The sequence below is a fragment of the Podarcis vaucheri genome (genome assembly GCF_965113315.1).
Source record: "Podarcis vaucheri genome assembly, chromosome: 5".
Lineage (NCBI taxonomy): Eukaryota > Metazoa > Chordata > Lepidosauria > Squamata > Lacertidae > Podarcis > Podarcis vaucheri.
The window spans coordinates 14,889,948-14,915,243 of NC_138763.1; the positions used below are offsets into that span (position 1 = coordinate 14,889,948).

The following is a 25,296-nucleotide window of genomic DNA, read 5'->3' on the forward strand; positions in this document are numbered from 1 at the left end:
AGCTACTATGGACGTGGAATCTCTGTATACCAACATCCCACACAACGATGGTTTACAAGCTATAAGGAACACCATTTCAGATAAAACCACAGCGGACCTTGCCACCAAACTCTGCCAATTTGTCCTTACCCACAACAACTTCAAATTTGGTGATGACCTGTTCCTTCAGATCAGCGGCACAGCAATGGGCACCCGCATGGCCCCACAGTATGCCAACATCTTCATGGCAGATTTAGAACAACGTTTCCTAAACTCCTACCCACTCAAACCTCTCTTGTACCTGCGATACATTGACGATATTTTTATCATCTGGACACATGGTCAACAGACCCTGGACACCTTTCACCAGAAATTCAATGATTTTCACCCCACAATCAACCTTACAATGAATCAATCTATGCAAGAAATACATTTTTTGGACACTACTATAAAAATACAGGATGGACGCATAGACACCACCTTATACCGTAAACCAACTGACCGACAAACATATCTACATGCCTCTAGCTACCATCCCAAACATACCAAACAGTCCATTGTATATAGCCAGGCACTACGTTACAGCCGCATCTGTTCCAATTCTACAGACAGAGACTCTCACCTAAGAGATCTACAGCAAACTAAAATACCCAGCAGATGAAGTTAGACAACAGATCAACAGAGCCAGACTGATACCCAGAGAGAACTTGCTGCAAGACAGACCCAAAAAAGAAAATAACAGAACACCACTAGTCATCACATATAGCTCCCAAGTTAAAACAGTTCAACGCATCATCAGAGATCTACAACCTCTCCTGGACAATGACAGTTCTCTTTCTCAAGCTCTGGGAGGAAGACCTTTCATTGCCTACAGACAGCCACCCAATCTTAAACAACTCCTAACCCACAATAATACTACAACCAGACTTAACACGGACACTGGCACCAGAGCCTGCAATAAACCCAGATGCCAACTTTGCTGCCACATACACCCGGACAACACCATTACTGGCCCCAACAACATCACACATACCATCTCGGGACTATTTAATTGCTCATCGTCTAACATTGTGTATGCCATCAAATGCCAACAGTGTCCTTCAGCTCTCTATATTGGACAAACAGGCCAAACCTTACGCCAAAGAATAAACGGACATAAATCTGACATCAAGAATCACAAAACAGAGAAACCAGTAGGAGAACACTTCAATCTCCCAGGACATTCTATACAAGATCTCAAAGTAGCTGTTTTACTACAAAGGAATTTCAGAAATAGACTGGAAAGAGAAGCTGCTGAATTGCAACTCATCACCAAACTTAAAACTATGGAGACACCTGGTCTGAACAGAGACATTGGATTCTTATCTCATTATACATGACTAAGCCACTTCTCACCTTCTCACCCCTTGCCTTTTCCTGTAAGACCTACTACAGTCGTTAAGAGTCGTCAACAGGCTCATCAGGCTCATCTCAGCTATCTGCCAATCTCCGATTCCCACCACCCTTCTGAGTAATACCCCTCCCCACCTTCTCTATATATAGAAGGATCTGGCAACTTCTGTTTCAGTGTATCTGAAGAAGTGTGCATGCACACGAAAGCTTATACCAAGAACTAACTTAGTTGGTCTTTAAGGTGCTACAGGAAGGAATTTTTTTTATTTTGACTATGGCAGACCAACACGGCTACCCATCTGCATCTAGCAAGGGAGGGGGATGCTCTTGAACCAATCAGGACTGCCTTCCTTCTCATGTGCCCTAATTCCACAGACAGTAGTCACATAGCCATGTGGTGTAGTGTGGTGAGGAAAGACAGGAGTCACCTGTGTGACCCATGATTCCCCCCCCTTGTGCATTTTTTGAATGCACTGGTTTCTGAACCCCTCTGAACCACCACATGTACCTTTGATTCTTACACCAGTTGAAGACATTGTGTCCATGGAGGGGATTTTGTCCTAGGAGCGAGATACACAGAATTCACAGCCAATGCAACTCCTGCCATAGTCCTACTGGGTATACCAAAGGGCATGAAACATAGATATCAGCGCAAGCGTTTATTAAAGAAATCCATCACTGAAACAGCCCTCCTCCCAGTTGCCATTGTGCTTTATTTCTGATGGTATGCAGACTCATGAGGGTGGGCACACCTACCCACACCCATTAATTCAGTCATTAATAAGACTGAAGTGCTTAAGCACTGAGGACAGGGCCAGCTCACCCATAGGTCCTAGGGCTGCAGGGCACCCGGGCGCCAGGTTCTCAGGGGCACCAGGCCAAGAGTCCGGGGCCGCGATTTGGAGTCCAGGGATTGAAGAGCCAGGCCAGCCGACAGCCGCTGCCAAGCACAGCAGAGTCCGTTGGAGCGCTAGAGGCTTTTCTGCTGTGGATGCTGAGGCGGCTGGCTGGCTCTGCCCTCCTGCGTGCGTGCCTGGGAGGCCCGCCCAGCGCATGCATGCTGCTCACATGAGGCGCACAGCTTCCCTCCCAAGCCTCTGTAGGGTCTGCTCTCCTCCCTCCACCCGGAGCGGCATGGGAGAGAGTTGTGCTCCCCAAAAAAGCTCAACAACTTTGGCCTGCCCCACCCAAAAATGGTGGTGCTGGGCAGTTTTTTGCACCCCAGCGCCACATATGCTAAAGACAGCCCTGACTGAGGGGCTACCTACACATTCAGAAAAGGCAAATGGTACAGCCCTCTTTGGACAGTACCACTTCAGAATGTAGGTGTACGAAGAAATGACGGCTAGGAAAACTGTGTTGTTTCTCCGTTTTCATGGTGATTCTGTGCTGTTCTGAAATGGTCTGATGCCACTATTTGTGCCAGCCTAGGTTTATATTTACGTATAATGGTTATCTTTGTTTCTTTGTATTTTCCATTCCTATTCTTGATTTTGTTTTTCCTCTTAACATTTCCGAACCACCCAGAGGATTTAGTTAATTGGGTGGTATAGAAAGAGCTGAATGAATAAATGCTACTTTGTTTCACTGGATTACTAAACAAGAAACACTGCAAATGTTGGAAAATAACTTCTAAATGTTGCAGCTCCTGGAGAGAGCTAAACCACAAGGCAGTGTTACATGTAATCCACGCCTAACCAGGTCTAAGGGCTTGTGTATGCCCAGTAAGCTTGCTTGCTTATTTATTTATTTTCTTCCCACAATGTTGTAATTCAAACTGCTTTTGAAACTTCTGTTTCAAGAGCTTGCCATGTGCTAAGGGGGGATAATAATAATAATAATAATAATAATAATAATAATAATAATAATAATAATAATTTATTATTTATACCCCGCCCATCTGGCTGGGTTTCCCCAGCCACTCTGGGCGGCTTCCAAAAGAATATTAAAATACTATGATACATCAAACATTAAAAGCTTCCCTAAACAGGGCTGCCTTCAGATGTCTTCTAAAAGTCTGGTAGTTGTTGTTCTCTTTGACATCTGGTGGGAGGGCGTTCCACAGGGAGGGCACCACTACCCTTGTCCTCAGATACATGCCCAAAGCCTCCTCATGCATGCAAACAATTTGCAAAGTTCTCCAGATCTTTCCCCACAATGTCCACACCCAGATGACCAAAGCCTTCCTTTTTACAATGTTTATTGTGTTTATTTTCATTTCCTCGTCTTTTCCTGTCTCGCAAAAACTAAAATACACTTAGCTACTAAGATATGCAAGCTACCAGCTTGCATTTCCATCTATAGGTTTTGTGCATTTACACATCAAAATTGCATAAAGATGGCAAACATCATAATGTTACCCGCTAAGGCCACAATCCTGGGCACATGTACCTGGGTGTACATCCCATTGAAAACAGTGAAACTTATTTCTGACTAAGCCTTATACTGCAATACATGTCCTTAAAGAAGTTAAGGAGGCATTGATTATATTTCATTTATTTCCAGGAGCCCATCTCCATCAAAGAAGAACCATAGATCTGCAGTAGAGCATCTGTTTTGCATGCAGAAAGTTCCAGGTTCAATCTCTGCCATCTTCAGATAGGACTGGAAAGTCTCCTGCCTGAAACCGTGTGGACTGCATTGATCTAGAGCAGCGGTTCTCAACCTGTGGGTCCCCAGATGTTGTTGGACTACAACTCCCATCATCCCTGACCTCTGGCCTTGCTAGCTAGGGGTGGTGGGAGTTGTAGTTCAACAACATCTGGGAACCCACAGGTTGAGAAAGGCTGATCTAGAGGGATGCACTATTAGTCAGCTCCCACCCCAGCCCCCTCCAAAAAAATATATCCAGGGGGGAATGTTTTTGTCGATAGCTTCAACACTTCTGAAATTTACACCTCTAGGTGGAGGAATTGCATGACTTGATGGCTCTCCCACATCAAACTTACTGCTCAAAGGCAGATAGCAAATTAGAGAGGAGGTGGTTTACCGTAGTTGCTTTAAGTGGAAGAGTGATCAAGCATGCAATTGTCCACCTACATTCTCAAGTGGTACAACCCCAAGACAGCTGTATGATGTGCTTTTTCTTCACTTGTGGGTTTGCTTTCAACAGTCCCCCTTCTAGGCAGGCTCCCTCACACATCTAAATCATAATAGAAGCAGGTGATTCAGTGCTTTCAAATTTCAAAGAAGATAATTTCCCCGTGTTTAAAAATGAAACAGGTAGATAAAAATGTATGCGGTTAGCTTAGCAATCTCCAAACATTCTCAAAGGTATTTTCTCGCAGATCCTACAATCCCAGCAGGAAAGAGCCAAGTTGTATGGAAGAAAAAGTAGCTAAAAACAGGACCTTCCAGATTATAGTGACAAAATTATGCTACATTGCTTTCCTATATTTAAACCAGTCTGCCTTTTAAACTTTGTGTGTGTATTAGATAGAAAACTTCCAGAAAATTTGGCACAGTACAAATAATGTAAATGAACATGCAATAACCTTCCTCTCCCACCCCCCACTTTTTTCATATCACAAGTGATTGCTTTTCACAGTAGTTAGTTACACCACCAATAGGATTAACGCCACGTTAACTCATTCCCATACCTACGCAAAACAGATTGTAGCACAAAGTGGAATTATTACTTATTGCCCTTCTGGTGCAATCAATGGACAATTAATCCATGCATTTCAGGACTGAAATTCATATTTAGATTTCACTGGCTGAACGTTCCCCGCCCTCAGGAGTCAACAATATAAATTTTATTGCTGAATCCTGGATCTGAAATTTTGCATCCCAAACTGGAATACAAAAGGTATTGGAGAATATGAGGAAATTCAACTTTGGAATAAAACTCTTAGAAATCTAAAACGCTCCCTTGAAATTTGAAAAACTGGGATTCTCTGTCTTGCATCCCTACAAGTAGAAACTGGGGGTGTATTCATCTCTGGTATATTTGCAGCTTAGATTCAGATATATGCAGTGGCAATGAAGTGCAGCATAAACCACCAAATGCATTTCTGCTCTTATATAAATTATAAAAATAATAAACGCAGTATCGCCATATCATCCCAGCATATAAACTATTATTCAACAGTTCTACTTGCTCAACAAGAAAAGAAAAGGGGGGAAACTGATATGTGAACTATAAGTGATCAAACATATGACCATTTCTATGGCAAATGCAAACAAACTAAAAGAGTTTCAGGGGATCCACAGAGGTCCAAGGTGTGAACTCACTGGACAATATGCGACATCGCTGGGTCCGCAAGGGGACAAAAACACAAACCACTTCTGAGCTTCACTCCTCTAACTATCAAGACTAACGTGCAAACAAACTCTCAAATCTGACAGAACAAGAGAGGAAGGGAGCAAGATTCAGCCTTTATGTTTCCAGAGGGAAAGGGGGAATAGTTATTCTTTCATGATGCTGTTTTTAAACTGCCCCCTATTTAACCGGTTTTCAAGCTCATTGGTTACAAGCTATATCTTCTCCCTGCACTGCAATAATAAACAACAGCAGTCTCGTTTGTTTGTTTTCCTTTTAAGATGCACTAATTTGGTCTTCCTCTGCACAGTTTCCATCTTTCTCTCTTGTTTCTCCAACCCAGTTTTCGATTTTATTCTGTTATTGGTGCCCACTTTATACATACCTCCTTTTCTACAAATTTTCTTGCCGGGTTTCCTGGCACATTCCTTGGATATTCTTTTGACTGAAAAATGAATAGAAGACTAGAAAATAACATGGAGCTCCGTGACAAGACAGTAGGAGCATGCAATACCGCTAGCTAAGCTCAAGATGGCCTGGCTTATTGACGTCATTTATTTACTCGGTTGAGTCCCGACTCCTTTGGCCTACCCATGCAATGGATCAAGATGTTGATGCATCTTTCCCCAGAAGTCAATGGGTGGGAATGAGCATTTAGGTACCAACTTTGACCTAAGAAATACACGTGCTGAAGGACGAGGAAAATGAGTAGAGACAAGATCAGAGGAGAAGGGACGGTAGTAGAGGCTTAGAACTGGTGCATACATAGAAAAGCCACATGCATAGATGTGAAATAAAGTAAAAAAAAAAAGGATGTTGGGAGGGAAGAAAAAGCTGGCATGCAGACAAGAAAGCCGTGCTGGCTACCAGTACACATGATTTAATAGTAAAGAACTTCAATAGGAAAGTTGAAACAAAAAGATCTCCCTGCTTCTCCTGTAAATAACTCACCATCTTCAGTTGGGACATATATATTCAGATAGAGGCAGTCTTCGTTCTGCTCTTGCACGTAGGTAGAAACTATATCCAAGTTATTAGTAAACCAGACAGGGAGCATGACTTCAGGTAATCTGCCCTCTATAATGTTCTGGGGACACACCGGTGCAAACTGGGTGGCGTTTTTGATATCTGGCCAAGGAGACGGCGGTTCAGGAGGCTGGAATCGGCGCTCCCCGACCGGAGGAGCGGCGTACGGCACCCCGAGAAACTGGATGACCGGCCCCAGAATTTCATTGTTCAACTCCTTCTTCATCCCCCTGACTTTCCCAAAGCTGGTGGTCACCACCGGGTCGGTATCATCCAACTTTTGCGACGAGACGGCGGCGGCGTGAAGCAAGAACCCGAGTATGCAGAGGGTGAAGGTGGCGTCCAATCCCATGTGCAGCAGGCGGACCAGCATCGCTCTCCACACGCAGTTCAGCCACATGGATGTTGGAAAAGCCATGGTCCCACATCAGTTGCCCTGCTGTGGTTGGAGCAAATCTTATTTGTATCCACTCGGTGGGGAGGGAGAGGGTGAAGCAGTGCTCTTGGCAAGGGAGCAAGGAAATGAATTGGATGGCTCAAGCCTCCAGAAGGGGAGCCTGTCAGAAAACTCTCAAAAGCCTCTGCACGTGACAGGCATCTCCCCGTGACTTCATTCCCACCGAAGCAGCATCTTCACTCTGCCCTATTTGTCAGGCGACATTCAATTGCCAATTCTGTTTTCCACAGTTGCGATATGAAGAGAGCATCCCTTTGCTGCCGATTCCCAACTTATAAATTCCAGTTAGCTGCGGGTCTATATCCTGGAGAAAATGAAAAATAAATCATTAGCATGAAAGAGCTAATATGGGCAGAATAATAACTAGATGTTTTACAAGTTACTGTACACATACATTAATAGTTGCTGGAGCCACGTGAAGTGAAATGGTACAATAAGTAGTTTATGGTTCCACGAGATGACAGGTAAAAAAAATTACTGATTGCCAGGTTATTTATGGCGTCACCTGCGGAGTTTGTGCAGGCTTTCAGAGAAACCGCAGCTTTTGAAGTCTCATTTCACGAAAAGAAACATATGGATTCCAAAGCCGGATTAAATGTGTTTTTAATGTTGCATTTCTTTATACGTCTCAAAGGGGCTCGCAATCAATTTTAAACTTGTTACCAGAGGATGGTTTAATAGCAACCACAAATCAATTATAATTTTATACAACCTTAAGAGAAGCAGTAAATACAATGTGGACCGCGGAGTTCCCAGTGACCTGCGGAATACTCCGAGGGCATCAACAAACAGCCAGGACTGCATTTCTCTCCGCGTTTATAGCTGTCTCAAAAGAACAATTCTGAAATAACCTCTGAATCCGCCATTGTGGCAAAGCAATACAGTGTCAGTGCAACTCAGCACACATTTTAATATGCCAACGGGGTGCCTTGATTCGATGGCTCTCACAAACATGTTGCTACTGCAAAGGTCAGGAATCCCACAGGGCTGGAAGGTGGGAATTAAACAACCAACGTGGGTGGAGCCAAGCTGTCAATCTTCTCTGTTACTGGGTTACTGGGCAATGTCCATGGAGTGAGAAATTGCTGGACTACAGTGGTACCTTGGTTTAAGAATAGCTTAGTTTATGAACAACTTGGATTAAGAACGCTGCAAACCCGGAAGTAGGTGTTTTGGTTTCTGAACTTTGCCTTGGAAGCAGGACATGTTCCACTTCCTGTTGAGTGTGTTCCATTTGTAAATTGAGTCCCCCACTGCTATGGGAAAGCACACCTTGGTTTAAGAATGCTTTGGTTTAAGAACAGACTTCCGGAACGGATTAAGTTCGTAAACCCAGGTACCACTGTATCGGCCCAGGTTTCTTATACTTGGTGTTGATGCTTGTGTTATTTTGTAGGTTGCTCTGAGTCAATTTATGTGGGGAAAAACAACTAAAAATGAGAACACCACCACTACTTATAATAGCAATAATTTGTTTTGTTCTGGGAAGCATGCATTAGGGAGATGTCCCATTAAATGCAAACCAAATCAAATTTCCTTCTCACCGCTAGCCTTCAGTCAGATGCCTACCATGTTGTGGTTAAGAAACCCAAAACCCTGGTTTGGATTTTGCAGGTAAGAGCACATTCACATTACACTAGATTATTTATAGTGGGAGTCACCAGACAGACAAAAGACAGCTTTGGTTCCTATCACCTCTTCCTTTCTTTCCTCATTTACTTTCTCATCTACTTATAAGTAAATCACTCTGTATTTCTTATCGCACTGGATAAAATGCTGCACTGCAACATTTTGTTGCAGCCCCCACCCCACCCTCGTAAATTCCCACTGGAGAAGCAGAGCACATCTCTGCAGATGATCTCACGTTAGGAGCTGCACCTTGTTTTGGAAAGCCCCAAGCTGACTCTCTGCTGATTTGAAATCCTAGATGGCAACCCCAGAGCTCCTTTCTTCCCAGTTCTACTTTATAATGAAGTGGACATAATGCAGGACTTGGAAGAACCCTGTTCAGCCCATGTTATTACATCCTTTCCACTAATGGTAGCCACGTTTCCAAGCCTAGCTTGACCATGACAAACAATGATAATATTTTTCCTTTTATGGGGGGAGACAATACAAGGAAATGGAGAGTTTTGGCCTTGTGGAGTTCTCTCTCTCTCTCTCTCTCTCTCTCTCTCACACACACACACACACACACACACACACACACACACCTGCCTTGGGGGGGAAGGGGGGGATAAGCAGTTTCTAATGAACTTATAAGCAGTTTCTAATGAATTCCATCATTTCCCTGCATAATTTTGCAGAGGGGATTCAAAATGCCTCACAGTCCAACTGTCCTGTCATTAAGGTTATTTAAGAAGAAGAATACTGTGAAAGCTATACAGAGCAGCGTGCAATTTGGTGCATATTTCATGTTGAACAATCTATCTCAGAAGGCAGTAAGGAGGTAGATGGGGCATCTCCCCCCCCCCCAACCTTCTTTCCTGGCAATTTCACCCAGGCTCCATCTCTCCTCTAATTTTAATAAAAACCTTCCTGTGAAAGCTGCCCTTAGGCAGGCTTGCGCCCTTCTTTCTTCCATGCTAGAGTAGAAAGATCCCCCCCAGGAACACAGAGGTTCCACCGCACAACAACATTTGGACAGAATAGCACATAACGTTAGATGTGATTTCATACACACAGAGGGGCCAGCAGGATGCAATTAGACCTTCAAGGATGTTTCTGTTTCATAAAGTTTCGGAATTCATAGACAGCAAGCTAATAATGGGGAAATGGATGGCAGATGAAGGTGATAGACTACATGGGACTGGCAGAAATGACTGGCAGAATCCGAAACCAGGGAAGAGAGATGGCGGAAGAAGACTGGAAGAAATTTAAGGACTATCTTGGGAAATATTATAAAATTAGTGAATGCTAGATTGATGTTGGACTGAATTTAAGCAGTTATTAGCTGTAATGATTAAGATAATGGGGGGGGAGAAGAAAGAAAGGTGTAAAATTAAGTGAAAATTAAGGGAGAGGATTTGCTGAAGGAATAATGTGAATTGGAATACAAAAAGGGGAGGTATGAGGAGGTCCGAGAAATAAGTTAAAAGAAAATAAGTGAGTGAGATAATTTTTTTGTATTTTTGTTTTTTGTCTTTTTTGTATAAACTTTGAAAAGTTAATAAATATATTTAAAAAATAATAATAATAATGGGGAAATGGAAAGAAAGGTAACTGTGCATACCGGTACATAGCATTGAGAAAGAGAAAATAAACGTGGACAGGAAGCAGTGGAATGGCTATGGAAAATGTGAGGCTAAAGGAACAGTCACATATCACCGCCGCTCGCAAATCTGAATGACCTGTCTGCATAAGAAAGCCCCCATCTGGAAGAACCCTGGATCTGATCAATACCTGGCGATGAGAGGAGCTGCCTGGGAACCATATGCACACCTTGGTTCCACAACAGAAGCAGGATATAAAGGTGAGCAGAAAAGGAGGAGGCACATACATAGCTTCAAGCTGACCTTCTGAACTGGACAGACATTACCTGAGGATGAGGCAAATGCAGCAGGGCTGTAGAAGAAGTGTTTGGATTTGATATCCCGCTTTATCACTACCCGAAGGAGCCTCAAAGCAGCTAACATCCTCCTTTCCCTTCCTCCCCTGAGGCTGAGAGACTTCAGAGAAGTGTGACTGGCCCAAGGTCACCCAGCAGCTGCATGTGGAGGAGCGGAGACGCGAACCCGGTTCCCCAGATTACGAGACTACTGCTCTTAACCACTACACCACACACACACTGTATATTTAAAGCACAACCAATGCACAATGAAAGAACATGGCTGCCCCCCGTGGGAACTGTACTTTGTTCATGGGGCTGGGAATTGTAGCTCTTTCAGGGGGAAATTACAGTTCCCAGGGTTCTTTGGGGGCAGCCATGTGCTTTCAGTGTGCATTGAGTGTGCTTTATGTGACACCCCCGGCGTCTTGTTCGACTTCTTTCCTTGTTTTTATCCTGTTTTGTTTTTTTTATTATTATTCTGTGAACCGCCCCGAGATCTTATGTTGAAGGGTGGTATATAAATCTAATAAATAAATAAAATAAATAAATAAATCGTGTGATTTAAATCTGTGTTGTGAAGCAAAGATCACCAGTATCGAAGCAATGGTTCTGCAACATCAACTTCGTTGGACTGGTCATGTTGCACGGATGCCTGATTGTCATCTTTCCAAAGCAGCTACTCTATTCCGAACTTAAAAATGGAAAGCGTAATGCTGGTGGTCAACAAAAGAGGTTTAAAGACTCTCTCATGGCAAATTAAAAAAGATGTAGTATAAACTCTGACAACTGGGAAACACTGGCCTGCGAGCGCGCCAGTTGGAGAAAAGCCTTTACCAAAGGTGTCATGGACTCTGAAGACGCTCGAACTCAGGACAAAAGGGAGAAACGTGCTAAGAGGAAGGCATGCTTGGCAAGTCCACACTGGGATCAACTCCTGCCCGGAAACCAATGTCCCCACTGTGGAAGGACGTGTGGGTCCAGAATTGGCCTCCACAGTCACTTACGGACTCATTGTTAAAACTGGGTGTGATGGCCTGGGATTTGGACTCGGAGGCTGAACCTGAGGGATCCCAGCCTGCACAGGAGTCCCCGCCTCCAGAACCAGCTGAGCCGGGGCTGGGGCTTGAGCCTGAAGGGTCCTCACCTGTGCTGAATCCTCGGGTGCAGGCACCAGCTGAGTCTGCTCTGGCTCCTGAGGTGATGGAGGACCCATTGCCTGCAGGTGCTCCACTCTCAGCCCCGTCAGGGAGGAGGTTGCCTCTGGGTCCGGTAACCCTCCAGCCTCTCCTGAACTGCAGAGGCTCAGGGCAGAAAGGCGGAGAGAACTAAGTTCCTGCAGGAGGAGTGCTCGCCTCCAGGCCAGGAGAGGCGAGTCACCTGTGGACTGGGGTCGCCCTATGCCTCGGGGCAGATAAAAGCCAGCCAGCCCCAATCCCAGGTTGCGGGAGCAACATTGTTGGTAACCTGTTCCTGCCAGCACCCTGTCCTGCTCTTCTGCCAGAGTTCCTGACCTCACCTGACTCTCTGCCTTGGACCCAGCTACAGCTTTGATGGACAGCCTCCATATCGCACCCTCGACCTCGGACTGGACTCGGACCTCGCCGCACGGTTAACCCTCGGGACCAGCACACAGGGTTTATGGAAGATAATCTTACTTGGCTACGAGTAATTGTCAAAGAAGACAATGGATCAGAGAATTGTCTTTGGTTCATCCCCCCACCCTCCCAACATGGAAATAATCTGTAGAAGATTGCAATTGTGGGACCAGAGACTCAGCTGGTGTTTGGGTCTATTGCTATTTTCCCACGCAAAGAAGGCTCACCGTGCATGCGTAACCATGTGCAGTACTGCAGCCATTGTCACCCACTGCCATCCCGGCAGCCCAGGATCCATTCACTAGGAATGCCAGGCATTTATTTTGGGCCCTTCGAGACATGCAGAGCATCTGCCTTTCTCTCCTCTAGGCATGACTCCTCCTCGAGCCCACTACCATGCAAAAAATATGAGCCCTATGCCGAGCGCTGAATCACCTCCTTTGATCCAAATATTTCTCACACATCTGGACTTTATCCGGCTGCTCGTTTTCATTAGTCTAATTTTGAAATGCAGGCACACACAGAGAGACTTCTAATTCCTGGAGCTGCAAACAAATGACCCAGAGAGAAAAGATACAATTCTAGGATCTGTTTCATCTATAGTAAAAGACTTAAAATGTAAGCCACTTAATCCCATTTGTACATTCACAGGTTTTTCCCTCCCCTCCCCTTAGAACGGAAAGGACTAAATTAAGCCAGCTTTCTGTTCATTCCTTTATATATATTTCCAACCAAGGACACAATCCATCTCAGGACATGCAGTGAAGCATAGGCATTAGGATTTGAGTCTTAAACATTGCAAACCACTTCTTCTAAGAACAAAATGCTCCATCGGAGAAATGTTGGAGGGTATGGAGGTATGCGACCCCCGAGCCAAGGAGATAAGTAACTCTGCAAGCTTTAGAAGACATCAGAAAGCAGCCCTGTATAGGGAAGTTTTTTAAATGTTTAATCTTTTGTTATGTTTTTATCTATGTTGGAAGCCACATAGAACAATAAAAATTGTTGTTGTTATTGAATAGGACGCACTGGTGGAGGAAGAGGGGGCGGGGGGAACGTACCGCCCCCCCGGCACCACGATCCTGGTGGGGTGCCATCACAGCTGCCACGCCCCCACGCTGAGCGCCATGCCCCCAGGACGTGCGCCACACCCCCGGGATGCATGCCGGCCACGCCCCCGCCTGCTCTCCACCCCCGGTGCTGGAGCACAAAGCTCCACCACTGATAGGATGTCCCTATTTTCATCGGAGAAATGTTGGAGGGTATTGTTTTAAGTAAGAGAAGTAATGCACATTGCCCTCTAGAAGGAGGACTGGTGAACAAATAGCTCTCCAGGCGCTGTGGAAGAACAACTGCCATTATCCCTGATCATTGCCTATGGGGACTGAGGTTGGTAGGAGAGAGTTGATACGATACGATAATCTTTATTGTCATTGTCCCATACAGAACAACTGTTAAGTTGTGGGTGAACATATCAGACGACACAGCGATTCTTCAAACAGCTCTTGTTTATTCAGATGCCAGAACTGAACTGAACTGAAGGGTTCAGTCAGCCTGCTTATATAGAGCTCCAGTACCTTGTTACTGTAACAACTTTCTAAAACTATCCAATCACTGAACATCACTTTCGAGCCTTCATTTGCATAACTATCTACAGTATCCATCCAATCACTGAACGTCACTTTTGATCCTTCATTTGCATAACTATCTTCAGTATCCCCCTGCTGGCCCAGGGTGAGAACTTCAGTACATAACAACAACGAAGTTGAAAAAGTCTACATCAGACATTCAAAAACCAACAACCCTGCTATCCCAGCTATCCCAGTCCCACAGCATTTGAGGTCTACCTCCACCCCCACAAGAAGGCACCTAAAATTACCACTTCCTTAGTATATGGATTTATGCTTGATGTAAATTCTGAGCCAATGCCTGGGTTGGGCAGCATTGTGTTAATATGGGTAGATAAAAAATGCATAGCTCCCAATTACAGTAATTTTCATTATGTAAAGACCTGTCTATTAAGTAAAAAAAAATGATATTATGGCTACGCTGAGGATGGTATATAAAATGCAGATTCCTTTTGCTGTTTTACTTGTTGAGTGCGTATTTTGATTTAATTTGAATGTGTGATTTAATTCCTATATTTTGTTACATTGATTTACTATTATTATTAGCCACATTGATTTTTTCCCCAAAATTTATTTCTTTATTTACAACATAGTCCACAACAACTCATACATACAAACAAACCCACCACCACAGACAATTTAATTATCAAAATTAAACTCCTATCCCCTTACACAAAGAAAACATAACACAAAAATAAAAGACTTCCTTTATCCTGTAAATGGCCTCCTTATTTACTTCTTGTATACTGTTTCTTTTACATGTGATTATTACTATTTTTCTTAATTATGACTTTTAAAACTGCAAATTCTCCCGAATGTTTATTTTTTTTAAGTGAGACATAAATATTAAATAATCTGAATTCATGCCAAAACCAAATGGGACTACAATAGAAACTAAGGGGGAAATTACTAACCTAATAGTTGGCTTTCTGTCCTACTAACATATCCTAGTTGTCTGGTGGGTACGCCTTATTCCTAAGTTCATTCCTTGCTGGGGGGAAATGTCACACCCTCTGCAGACGACTAGGTCCCTCTCCCTCCAGCTAGGCCTTTGTGCCAGTCGCAATAGAGATACCACATAGCCTGAGGGAAGAACTTATGCGAAGAGTGCGCTGCCTGACATTGGGCAACAAAATAATGATGCAATGCAGCAGCGGTGCAAGTTAAGATGAGCCCATCATCCTTGACCTTCAAGCCTCAAAATTGGCTTTCTGCAAATCACTTATGCGGGCAAAACACAGCACATGAAAAGCCAATATGTTCGTGGAAAACCAATATGAATGGGGGCTTGGAAACCGCCAAAGACATTTCATTTCATAGCTCGAGAGATTTTTAGAAAGAAAGAAAAACAAGGTTGTTGCATGCACCATGGCTGAGGCTCTTCGACAACAGGTAGCTGCCATTTTGAAATTCCCTCTGCCATGTGCAAGGGTCTCCAGATTACAGAGCTGGCAGCTCCTGGTCATATTCCATTGCTCTTCTTTTATGGAATGGGCAATGCTTCTTTGAAACATTTGCTTTCACTATGTCCCACACCAGGGGTGCCAACTTGAATAAAATATTGGGGGGCCCAATATGCCAATAATATGTCCAATATGCGGTGGACACAAACCATTTGAATGGAAATGCCCATCAACTTCAGGGGCAGCCCCATCAAATATTTTATTGGCGGGGTGGAGACCCCTCGACCCCTAGGAGTTGGCTCCTATATCCCACACTTTGGAGAGGAAGTGCTGGACTATATAAACAAGCCACTATGGAAAAATGTAAGATTTTCAGAGGTGACTATGCTCTTGTGGCTGAGAGACTGATATTGATGAATTGGGAGAAAAGAAATATGATTCCCCTTGGCAACATATGAACGGACAGCTTATAGATGGACTTTCGTTGGATAAATACAATGATATTTGGAATGAGTTTACACAGAATATATTGGGTTACTGACAATTACATGTGTATTGGGATAATAAGAATATACACATCTGTATATTAATTTATGGTAATATAACAGTATTTTTTTTATTTTTTCCCCAATTTCACTTGGTTTTCTTTCTTTCTTTCTTTCTTTCTTTCTTTCTTTCTTTCTTTCTTTCCCATCTCCTTATATAAATGAATTTCTTCTAATAAAATATTATTATTAATAATAAAATATGTAATGACCAACATGAACCTCAGGTGGTGGCAGGGCCAGCCCTCCGATGAGGCAAACTGAGAAGACCACCTCAGGCAGCAGGATCCACAGAGACAGTAGATCCAGTCTCCCAGTGTAGTTGTTCACTCTGCCAACCCCCTTGTTCCCAATACAGTCGTACCTTGGAAGTCGAACGGAATCCATTCCGGAAGTCCACTCGACTTCCAAAATGTTCAGAAACCAAATAACAGCTTCTGGTTGGCTGCAGGAAGCTCCTGCAGCCAATTGGAAGCCGCGGAAGCCCTGTCAGACATTCAGCTTTCAAAAATAGTTCACGAACCGGACCAGTCCCTTCGGGGTTTGCAGCGTTCGGGAGGCAAAGCGTTACAGAACTAAGCTGTTCAAAAACCAAGGTACGGCTGTATATATCTTTAGCAAATGTGCAGTTTTATATAGCCAATTGTGGTTCAAAATGCACCGTCTCTCGTACACTGCATTGTTGCAAATTGGGCACCCGTTCACATTGGCTGTATTAGAATGCAAATGGGACATAAATTTTAAAAAATAAATAAATAAAAGGGTAGGGGATTGTGTAGGATTTCCCCTTCCTCCGTTGCTCTTCCCATGCCAAATGTTAGTTGTAAGGGGTCAGGGCTTGCTTTTGCTCTATAATTTTGGGGGTGACCAACATGGTGGCTTGTGGATGCCATGGAACTCCAGTTCCCATCAGCCCTAACCAGACTGGCCAGTGTTCAGGGATGATGGGAGTTGTAGTCTAGCAATATTTAGAAGGCCACAGGATCTCCAGTGGCGGTCTATATTGACTGACAGCAGCTGTCTACAGGGCACCAGGTTAGGAAAGAATCATGCACACCAATAACTGCTCTACAACAACAATCCTCTAAGAACCTGATGCACATTTCTTGCATGACTCTATCCACACACTGATAGCCCTGCCAAACCAGTGGTTGCGTGAACCACAGAAATTGGTTGCATGCAGAGTGTTTTTGAGTCCCCATCTGAAGTTGAAGTGCACAGGTGTCCCATTTTCAGCATGTGTGCCTTTTACGAATCAGGATGTGCCATAGAAATCTCAGACTTCTAGCTCATCTGAAAGCACCCCAACAAATGTTGACACCAAGTTTAACGAGACATGCTCCCAGGTAAGTGCCTTACAGCGGTTCTCAACTTGTGGGTCCCCAGATGTTGTTGGACTACAACTCCCATCATCCCTGACCACCGGTCATGCTGGCTAGGAATGATGGGAGTTGTAGTCCAACAACATCTGGGGACCCACAGGTTGAGAAACACTAGAGCATTGCACCTTGACACAATTAGTTAGGAGTCATCTTTATACATACAATTAGTTAGGAGTCATCTTTATAGACAGCATCTTAAAAAGTAGAGACATCACCCTGCCAACAAAGGTCCGTATAGTAAAAGCTATGGTTTTCCCAGGAGTGATGTATGGAAGTGAAAGCTGGACCATAAAGAAGGCTGATCACTGAAGAACTGATGCTTTTGAATTATGGTGCTGGAGGAGACTCTTGAGAGTCCCATGGACTGCAAGAAGATCAAACCTATCCATTCTGAAGGAAATCAGCCCTGAGTGCTCACTGGAAGGACAGATCCTGAAGCTGAGGCTCCAATACTTTGGCCACCTCATGAGAAGAGAAGACTCCCTGGAAAAGACCCTGATGGTGGGAAAGGAGAAGGGGACGACAGAGGACGAGATGGTTGGACAGTGTTCTCGAAGCTACCAGCATGAGTTTGACCAAAATGCAGGAGGCAGTGGAAGACAGGAGTGCCTGGAGTGCTCTGGTCTATGGGGTCATGAAGAGTTGGACACGACTAAACGACAACAACATCTTTATACATAGTTCCTAGTTGTAAATTTTAGTTGTAATTTCCCATAATCCTTTATCTTGGGGCTCATCGTATACCTGGATAGCTCACCTGGTTAGAGTGTGGTGCTGATAATGCCAAGATTGCAGGTTTTGATCCCCGTATGGGACAGCTGTATATTCCTGCATTGTGGGGGTTGAATTATTGGACAATCCTCAGGGTCCCTTCCAACTCTACAAATCTGTGATTCTATGACATCTAAAGTGGCTTCATTACCAATCCTTCTTCCCAGGGAACTCTGGGAGTTATCGTTCTGTGACAGTGATAGGCAGGGTCTCAGAACCCATAACAAACAACTGTTCCCAGGATTCTTTGGGGAAACCCCTGGCAGTTAATGTGATAAAGGGGGCTTTCAATGTATGGGGTGGATAAGCGCCTAGTGTTTGAAGGTGAATTTTTAAAAAAGCTACATTAACATAGTGCTTCTTTAACGTGTTAAAAATTTATTGCAAGCTTGTCCTTGTCAGTTATTGTTGAATTGCTTATTACTTAAATAAGCAGCATCAAGATCTTGTATTGCCCTAAGAACCTACTTCATCAAGTGACTAAAAAACCCCCTAACTTACTATAGTTATGTTTCTGATTTATGCGCATAGTGCAAGTTCGTAGATGATAGTGTCATTTAATTCTTTATTAGTATCCATTTTTCTTATTCTCTCTCTCTCTCTCTCTCTCTCACACACACACACACACACACACACATATATTACTATCTCTGACTGGTTAGGAGAAGTAATTATTCATATTACTACACAATATTTATTTTCCACATTTCCTAATGTGCTGCAGAACTGTGACATTTTACCCAGTAAGTAGGCAGCAAAAAATAAATAAATTGTGATTTCCCCCGTAACAGAAAAGAATGGATAACTCTTGTCACTTATGTGCAAAGTTTTAGACAGCTAAGTAATACAGATTTAAATTAAAAATGACAGATGCACTGGCTTGGAATATAATGGCTACTGAAGTGAATGTTTATTCCTTTTAGCAGTTTGTGGTTAACTCTTAAACGGTCCAAGTATTATAGTCAATTGTCAGATTTGTAAATGTGCACCTAGCGCATGTATATAGCGGGGGTCAGAGTGTGCAAGTAGCAATAGTGCTCCTGGACGTAAAGAGTACGGGGAATCATCTTGAAATTTTGATGAGGCTTCCTTCTCAAATAGCCTTTTATGGGGCTGAAAGGGAGAAGCCGCTCAGGCAAGATGGATCAAGGATCTGATGAGCAGGGAACTCCAAAGGCTGTCGGAGTTGGCTGCTTCTATAGGAGGGATGGGGGACCCTGTTTTTTGCCCTCTGTTGGAGGTAAACAACTGGGAGCTGCATGCAGGAGTGGCTGGCATGGTGGGGTGGTGTCGCAAGGGTGTTTTCTTGGCAGTAGTGATTATTATTATTATTATTATTATTATTATTATTATTATTATTACCCTGCCCATCTGGCTGGGTTTCCCCAGCCACTTGCCATTTACCTGGAAAGTGAAGGGATAAGGCAGGGAGAGGAGGTTGAGACTCTGCAGGTACACAGGTGAGAGCACTGGATGGTCTCAGCTGCTGTGCCCAAACCGCTCTGGCCTCACCGCCGCCCTCCATCATCCCTGCACCTTCCAGGTAAGTGGCAATGATGCTGTTGTTAGGAGGAAAGCTCTAAGCCTGGGCTGGGTGGTGTCAGGTCCAGAACTCCCTAAATATTCTCTCTCTCTGTGGCCATCACACAGGGTCCCCGGATGTTTAACGGTCTATTGATCCCTGTACCACCACTGTGCTCGCTTTCCCGCTGCCACCAACCAGTTAAAAAGGTAAAGGGACCCCTGACCATTAGGTCCAGTCGTGGCCGACTCTGGGGTTGCGGCGCTCATCTTGCTTTATTGGCCGAGGGAGCTGGCGTGCAGCTTCCGGGTCATGTGGCCAGCATGACTAAGCTGCTTCTGGAGAACCAGAGCAGCACATGGAAACGCCATTTACTTTCCCACCAGAGCGGTACCTACTTATCTACTTGCACTTTGGCGTGCTTTCAAACTGCTAAGTTGGCAGGAGCTGGGACCGAGCAATGGGAGCTCACCTCGTTGCGGGGATTCGAACCGCGACCTTCTGATCGGCAAGTCCTAGGCTCTGTGGTTTAACCCACAGTGCCTGCCATGTCCCTACCAACCAGTTACTCTCCGGTAAAAACACTGAGTCTAGTCAGTTGTTAAAGTGAACCAAAAAAAACACCCCAAGACATTTTTACAGACATTAACAAGTTTATGGTTTCTCAGATAATATTCATGTCAGTTTCTTAACTTTAGTTTCTTTACCGGCCTATACCTTCCTAATACCTTCTGACTGATTATCTCAACTGTTTGACTGACTCCTCTTAACAAATTCTCTCACTCTCTCACACCAGGCTAGCCCAACCCACAGACTTTGCTTATCAATCTCTTCTAACTCCAGACTGACTTCTCAACAACTCTAACTAACTAAAAAAACTCTGTGCTTAAACCTTATACACAGTTGACTCTGCCCTCTGAGTTCCCATTGGTTGGTCATTTTACAATTAGTTAACCCTTTCCCTAGTATGATGTCACACACATAGGAGGGCAAACGCCACTCTCTCTCTCTCTCTCTCTGGCACCCTTTGCATCCCCTCCAACATTTCTCCTACAGTGGTGCCCCGCAAGACGAATGCCTCGCAAGACGGAAAACCCGCTAGACGAAAGGGTTTTCCGTTTTTGAGCTGCTTCGCAAGACGATTTTCCCTATGGGCTTGCTTTGCAAGACGAAAACGTCTTGCGAGTGTTCCGATTTTTTCCCGCTTCCCCCCTTTTTCTAAGCCGCTAAGCCGCTAATAGCCTTTTAGCTGCTAATCCGCTAAGCCTTTAATAGCCGCTAAGCCTTTAATAGCCGCTAAACCGCTAATAGCGCTAATCCGCTAAGCCGCTAATAGGGTTGCTTCGCAAGACAAAAAAAACCACTAGACGAAGAGACTTGCAGAACGGATTAATTTCGTCTTGCGAGGCACCACTATATGAAAATAGGGACGTCCTAAGGAAAAGCAAGACATTCCATGATCAAATCAGAAAGCGGGATGGATTCTGTAAATCCAGCACTTCCCCTGGAAAATAGGGTCACTTGGAGGGTCTGCATTGGTCTCCTTCTCTGACACACCCATTTCCAACATTTCTCTCCTTGCCACCCACATGATACGATGCCAAGGGCCTGAGGAACACAGGTTTCCCACAGTATATAGAGCATATAGAACATTCTAAGGGGCTTTTAGCAAGAAGAACAAATGTTGCATGCTTCAGTAGAGGAACATGGCTTTATTGCTAAAAAAAGTGTATGTAAAGACTTTGACCAAATAAGGGGCTTTGAGGAATGGGAAAGGGAATGGGGGTGGATTTAACATTGTAATAGGGGGACGTGATAGGTGTAAACTTTGCACTCCCCTTCTTAGTCAGCTGGCGAAGGAGGGGCTTGCGCTTGGGAAAAGGGTATATATATTCATGTTTTTTTAATAAAAAGGGTGTGCACACTTTTTCGGGTGGCCCGCCTTGCAAGTATGTATTTCCAGTAAAATATTGCTGCTTCATCAACTTGGCCCAGATTTTATTTCAAAAAGGCCCAATGACCCACTTCTAACAGCGGACACAAGCTATTCCTTTACCAATGGAAGAGTGAACCAAATGTAATTTGAGTGCCATTAGCTATGGGTACTTTTGTTATTAGAACTGTTTTGATTTTAAAAAATCATCCTGCTTTTCTTACAACAAACTCCAAAGTAGCTAACACAATTTCTGCAAACATTAAAAAAAACACCCAGCCTAACACAAATATCAAGGGTGGGGAACGTAACAGGAGCAGATAAATATAAACATTTCAACAGAAATACAAAACCTGTAATACCTGGCCCAAAGAGCAAGGCAGACCACCAAGAAGCAAAAAAATCAAGCAACCCAAAGATCATTATTGCAGGTATTTAGACATCAAGGAAAAACACCCCTCTTTGCCCAGGCGTATGGCCTGTGAAAGTGTGGGGGAGAGGACTGTTATTATGATGATTATGTTACTATTAGGCTGTCTGTCAGTGTGCTTTTTACTATGTTTTTATTATATTTTTTATCATTGTTTTATCATGTGTTTCAAATGTACACTGCCCAGAGATCTTTTGATAAAGGGTGGTATATAAATTGAATTATTATTATTACTATTATTTATTATCATCATCAACATTAAGATCCTCATTTCTGGCACAGCCAGGTTTTGCCTGATATCTGAAGATTCTCACCGTTCAGTCAAGGGGAACTTCCTTTGGAAGGGCATCCCACAGAATTGGTGCCACTCCTGAGAAGGCCCTGCTGCTCATAGCGGCTCGCCAAACTTGACCCAGCATGAAGTAGTGTCTCAGATACCGAATGGGGATCATGAGTTAGGACGTTCTGGACTGCAGTCCTTAAGGCACCTACAACCACCAACTGTTTAGGAATGCCCCATAATGTATCACCGAAAGAAGATGACACAGGTGTGCATAAAATCTGCAGGTGTCATCTTATATGTAGATGTTCAAATTTAGGAATTGTTATAATTTATAATTGAGACGCAGTGCATGCCACCATGGCAAGGAAGGCTGCGAATCTGCTGTCAAGGTGTTGCTGTTGAGCAATTTCAAGGTCCTGACTTCTCTCCCTTCTTTGAATTCTTTACCTTTAAAATGCTTTACAACCAGACAGCCTTCTAAATAGAGAACTATCCTCCATTAACTAGGGCACACGCCCCCTCCGCCGCTGCCCCCAAAGCTGTTTGTGTTTAGCACATGCATATAATAAATCCGATGTAATCAAATTATAATGTGGAAAAAATATAATTTTGCATCACATCTTCTGCTCTTAATCCCCCAGGCAGGATTTGAATTCCAGGACTGAGGAAGATCATTGAATTGTAATTCATTGTAAACTAAGGCCCTATATTGTGGAACCCCGATCATTCCAAACTTGCACGAATTTCCTTTGCTTGAATTTGCATTGAGAGACATCCTCGCGTTCCAAATCAGCTGAGTCCTCTTTTCTCGGGCAATAAAAATTTATAAGCAGAGCGCCCCTTGAAGTTGCTAGAAATTTCAGCCTTGGGTGAGCAAAGGATTAAGTGCTATAATTAGAACTAAATTTAGTAGGACTAATCATAGAGTAGGGTAAGCAGGATTTGACCCTTTAATATGCTGTTCAGCAAAATAAATCCAAGCTTTCACATTAGAATTTAGGAAACATGCCAAGCAGGGTAGTTTTCATACTCCCCACCTCCATGGTAATATTTTAATGGGAGGGGGGGTGCATGGCTCAGAATGTGTTGCCTTGTGAATACCACATGCCCACCCCCATCCTGCCACATGGCCACCCATGTGCAAAGACAACAACAGTGACACATTAGGAAATCCCTGCCTAAATGGCTGTCCCTGACTCAGACAAGAGATGGGATACTGCTGGTTTCTTGTATCCTCTAACATTGCACAGATGTGCTTGCCATCTCCCAGTTGCCAACTCCAAAGTCATTGTCTTATCACACACAATGATTGGGATGTTATCAGCTCAGTGGTGAAGCTTCTGTTTTGCATGTTTGCGGAAGGCGGTTTATTGTTTTGCTTTGCTTTTGTTTTAATTATTTATTTTGTGCTGTTATCCTGTATTTTTATCTTGTGAACCGCCCAGATATCTTCAGATGAAGGGCAGTATTTACTTTTCAACAACAACAACAAACTTGGTTCAACCCTCACCCTTTACCATCTTTATACAGACGGGGCCACCATAATCCTGAAACACCTTATCTTTATGATTTCTAGGTTCCCATCTGCACTATACTTTTAAAGCTGTGCTGTACCACTTTAGAGAGTCACAATTTCCCCCAAAGAAGAAGAAGAAGAAGAAGAAGAAGAAGAAGAAGAAGAAGAAGAAGAAGAAGAAGATTATTTATACCCCGCCCATCTGGCTGGGTTTCCGCAACCACTCTGAGCGGCTTCCAACAAAATATTAAAATACAATAGTCCGTCAAACATTAAAAGCTTCCCTAAATCCTGTAGTTTGTGAGTGGGTGCTGAGAGTTTTGAGGAGAGATATTTATTCCCCTGACAGAGCTGCCACTCCCAGAGTGGTATTAATAATCAATTCCTCTCCCCACGGAATTCTGCGAATGGTCGTTCTGCAAGGGGGAATAAGGGTCCCTTTACAACTCCCAGCACCTTTAACAAACTACATTTCCCAGGATTCTTTGAGGGAAGCCGTGCCTGTTTAAAGTGATATGATGCTGCATTAAGTGTATATAGTAGTGAGGCCTGAAAGGCAGCATTTCGCATCCAGATCTCACCACTGCTGTTCTTGCTCATAACTCTGTGCTCTGACAGGGTCTCATTCTTTCCTATCACCTTTTATTTGGAAGTGAACATTCTGCAAGCAAAGCACCTCCTCTATCCAACTGAGCTAGACAGTCCCTCTTTGCTTTCTGCAGCTCTAACTTAACTCATGTTTGTTCCCCCCAAAAAATGAATTTCATGCTTAGCTTGTTTTTTTCTTAATTAAAAACTTCCGTTTAGCCACCCGTAATAGGTGCATTATCAAAACTCATTAGCCCCATTCACTCTTGTCTGTCATCCCTAAGCTTTGTATTCAGGTGCGCATCTAAAAGGGAAAAAAAAGTTCCCTGTCGGCTTTTGCAGACGAAAAGGAAATTAAATAATAAATATGGGAGCCAGAACGGTTTTATGAGTTTCAGTATGAGAAGGTGGCTGCAAGGCCCATAAGGTTTCACACAAAAAGGCATTACAGCTAAAGCTAACATGCTGACACATCTCTGATCTATAAAGTCTGCAGTAATGACAGCGGTAAAGGGTGGTGTGTCTCAGACTGGGGATTCTCCCCCCACCCCATGCACACACACACACACACACACATGCGCGAAAATAGAAAAAGTAAGGCATAGAATGAATTTATTATTGCAAAAAAGGTGTAAAAATCAAATAAAATTTCCCCAAAGCTTTCCTATAAAGCATGCACAATGGTTTACTACCTTCACCTGCGTTCATGCTAGGATCTTATTATCCTAGCTGTTGCCTTGTTTTCCAATTCCTTTAGTTCCTGTGTGACAAAAGTTCCCGCCTTTACAGCTAAAAAGAACCTCCTAATTTCCGAATTCTGCGGGTCCTATTCATTATCCAAGCAGTAAGAAACTAAGGTCTTCTGGTCCTGCCATTTGGAGGGGGGGCGGGCCTTCTGGACAATTCACAATTTTTTATTGCATGAGGTTGCTTCACTAAAACTCCTCTAAATCCTTCGGCCAAAAAGACACATCCCCAACCCCATTACAATGGTCAGAGATTTGTTGTAGTTAATATCCAGTCCAATCCTATGTG

At 43.7% G+C, this 25,296-nt stretch overlaps 1 protein-coding gene and 1 long non-coding RNA gene across 10 annotated transcripts in view; one reads left to right on the forward strand and one right to left on the reverse strand.

Annotated features, from left to right (window-relative positions):
• The window catches only part of NLGN1 (neuroligin 1), a 674,832-nt gene that overhangs the window by 492,074 nt on the left and 157,462 nt on the right, over nucleotides 1–25,296 (reverse strand). For 4 of the 9 annotated variants that reach the window (XM_082224056.1, XM_082224059.1, XM_082224055.1 and 1 more), the window contains exons 2-3: nucleotides 6,584–7,419; nucleotides 6,018–6,077 (exon numbers count right to left, since the gene is read on the reverse strand). In XM_082224056.1, the coding sequence (XP_082080182.1) occupies nucleotides 6,018–6,077; nucleotides 6,584–7,076 (553 nt within the window). In that variant the 5' untranslated portion in view covers nucleotides 7,077–7,419. Of the gene's footprint in view, nucleotides 1–6,017; nucleotides 6,078–6,583; nucleotides 7,420–7,509; nucleotides 7,528–25,296 lie in introns of those variants that run through there. The other 5 variants (XM_082224063.1, XM_082224062.1, XM_082224061.1 and 2 more) reach the window with 2 other exon arrangements.
• The window catches only part of LOC309533343, a 598,890-nt gene that overhangs the window by 12,062 nt on the left and 561,532 nt on the right, over nucleotides 1–25,296 (forward strand). The gene's annotated exons all lie outside the window — the stretch shown is intronic.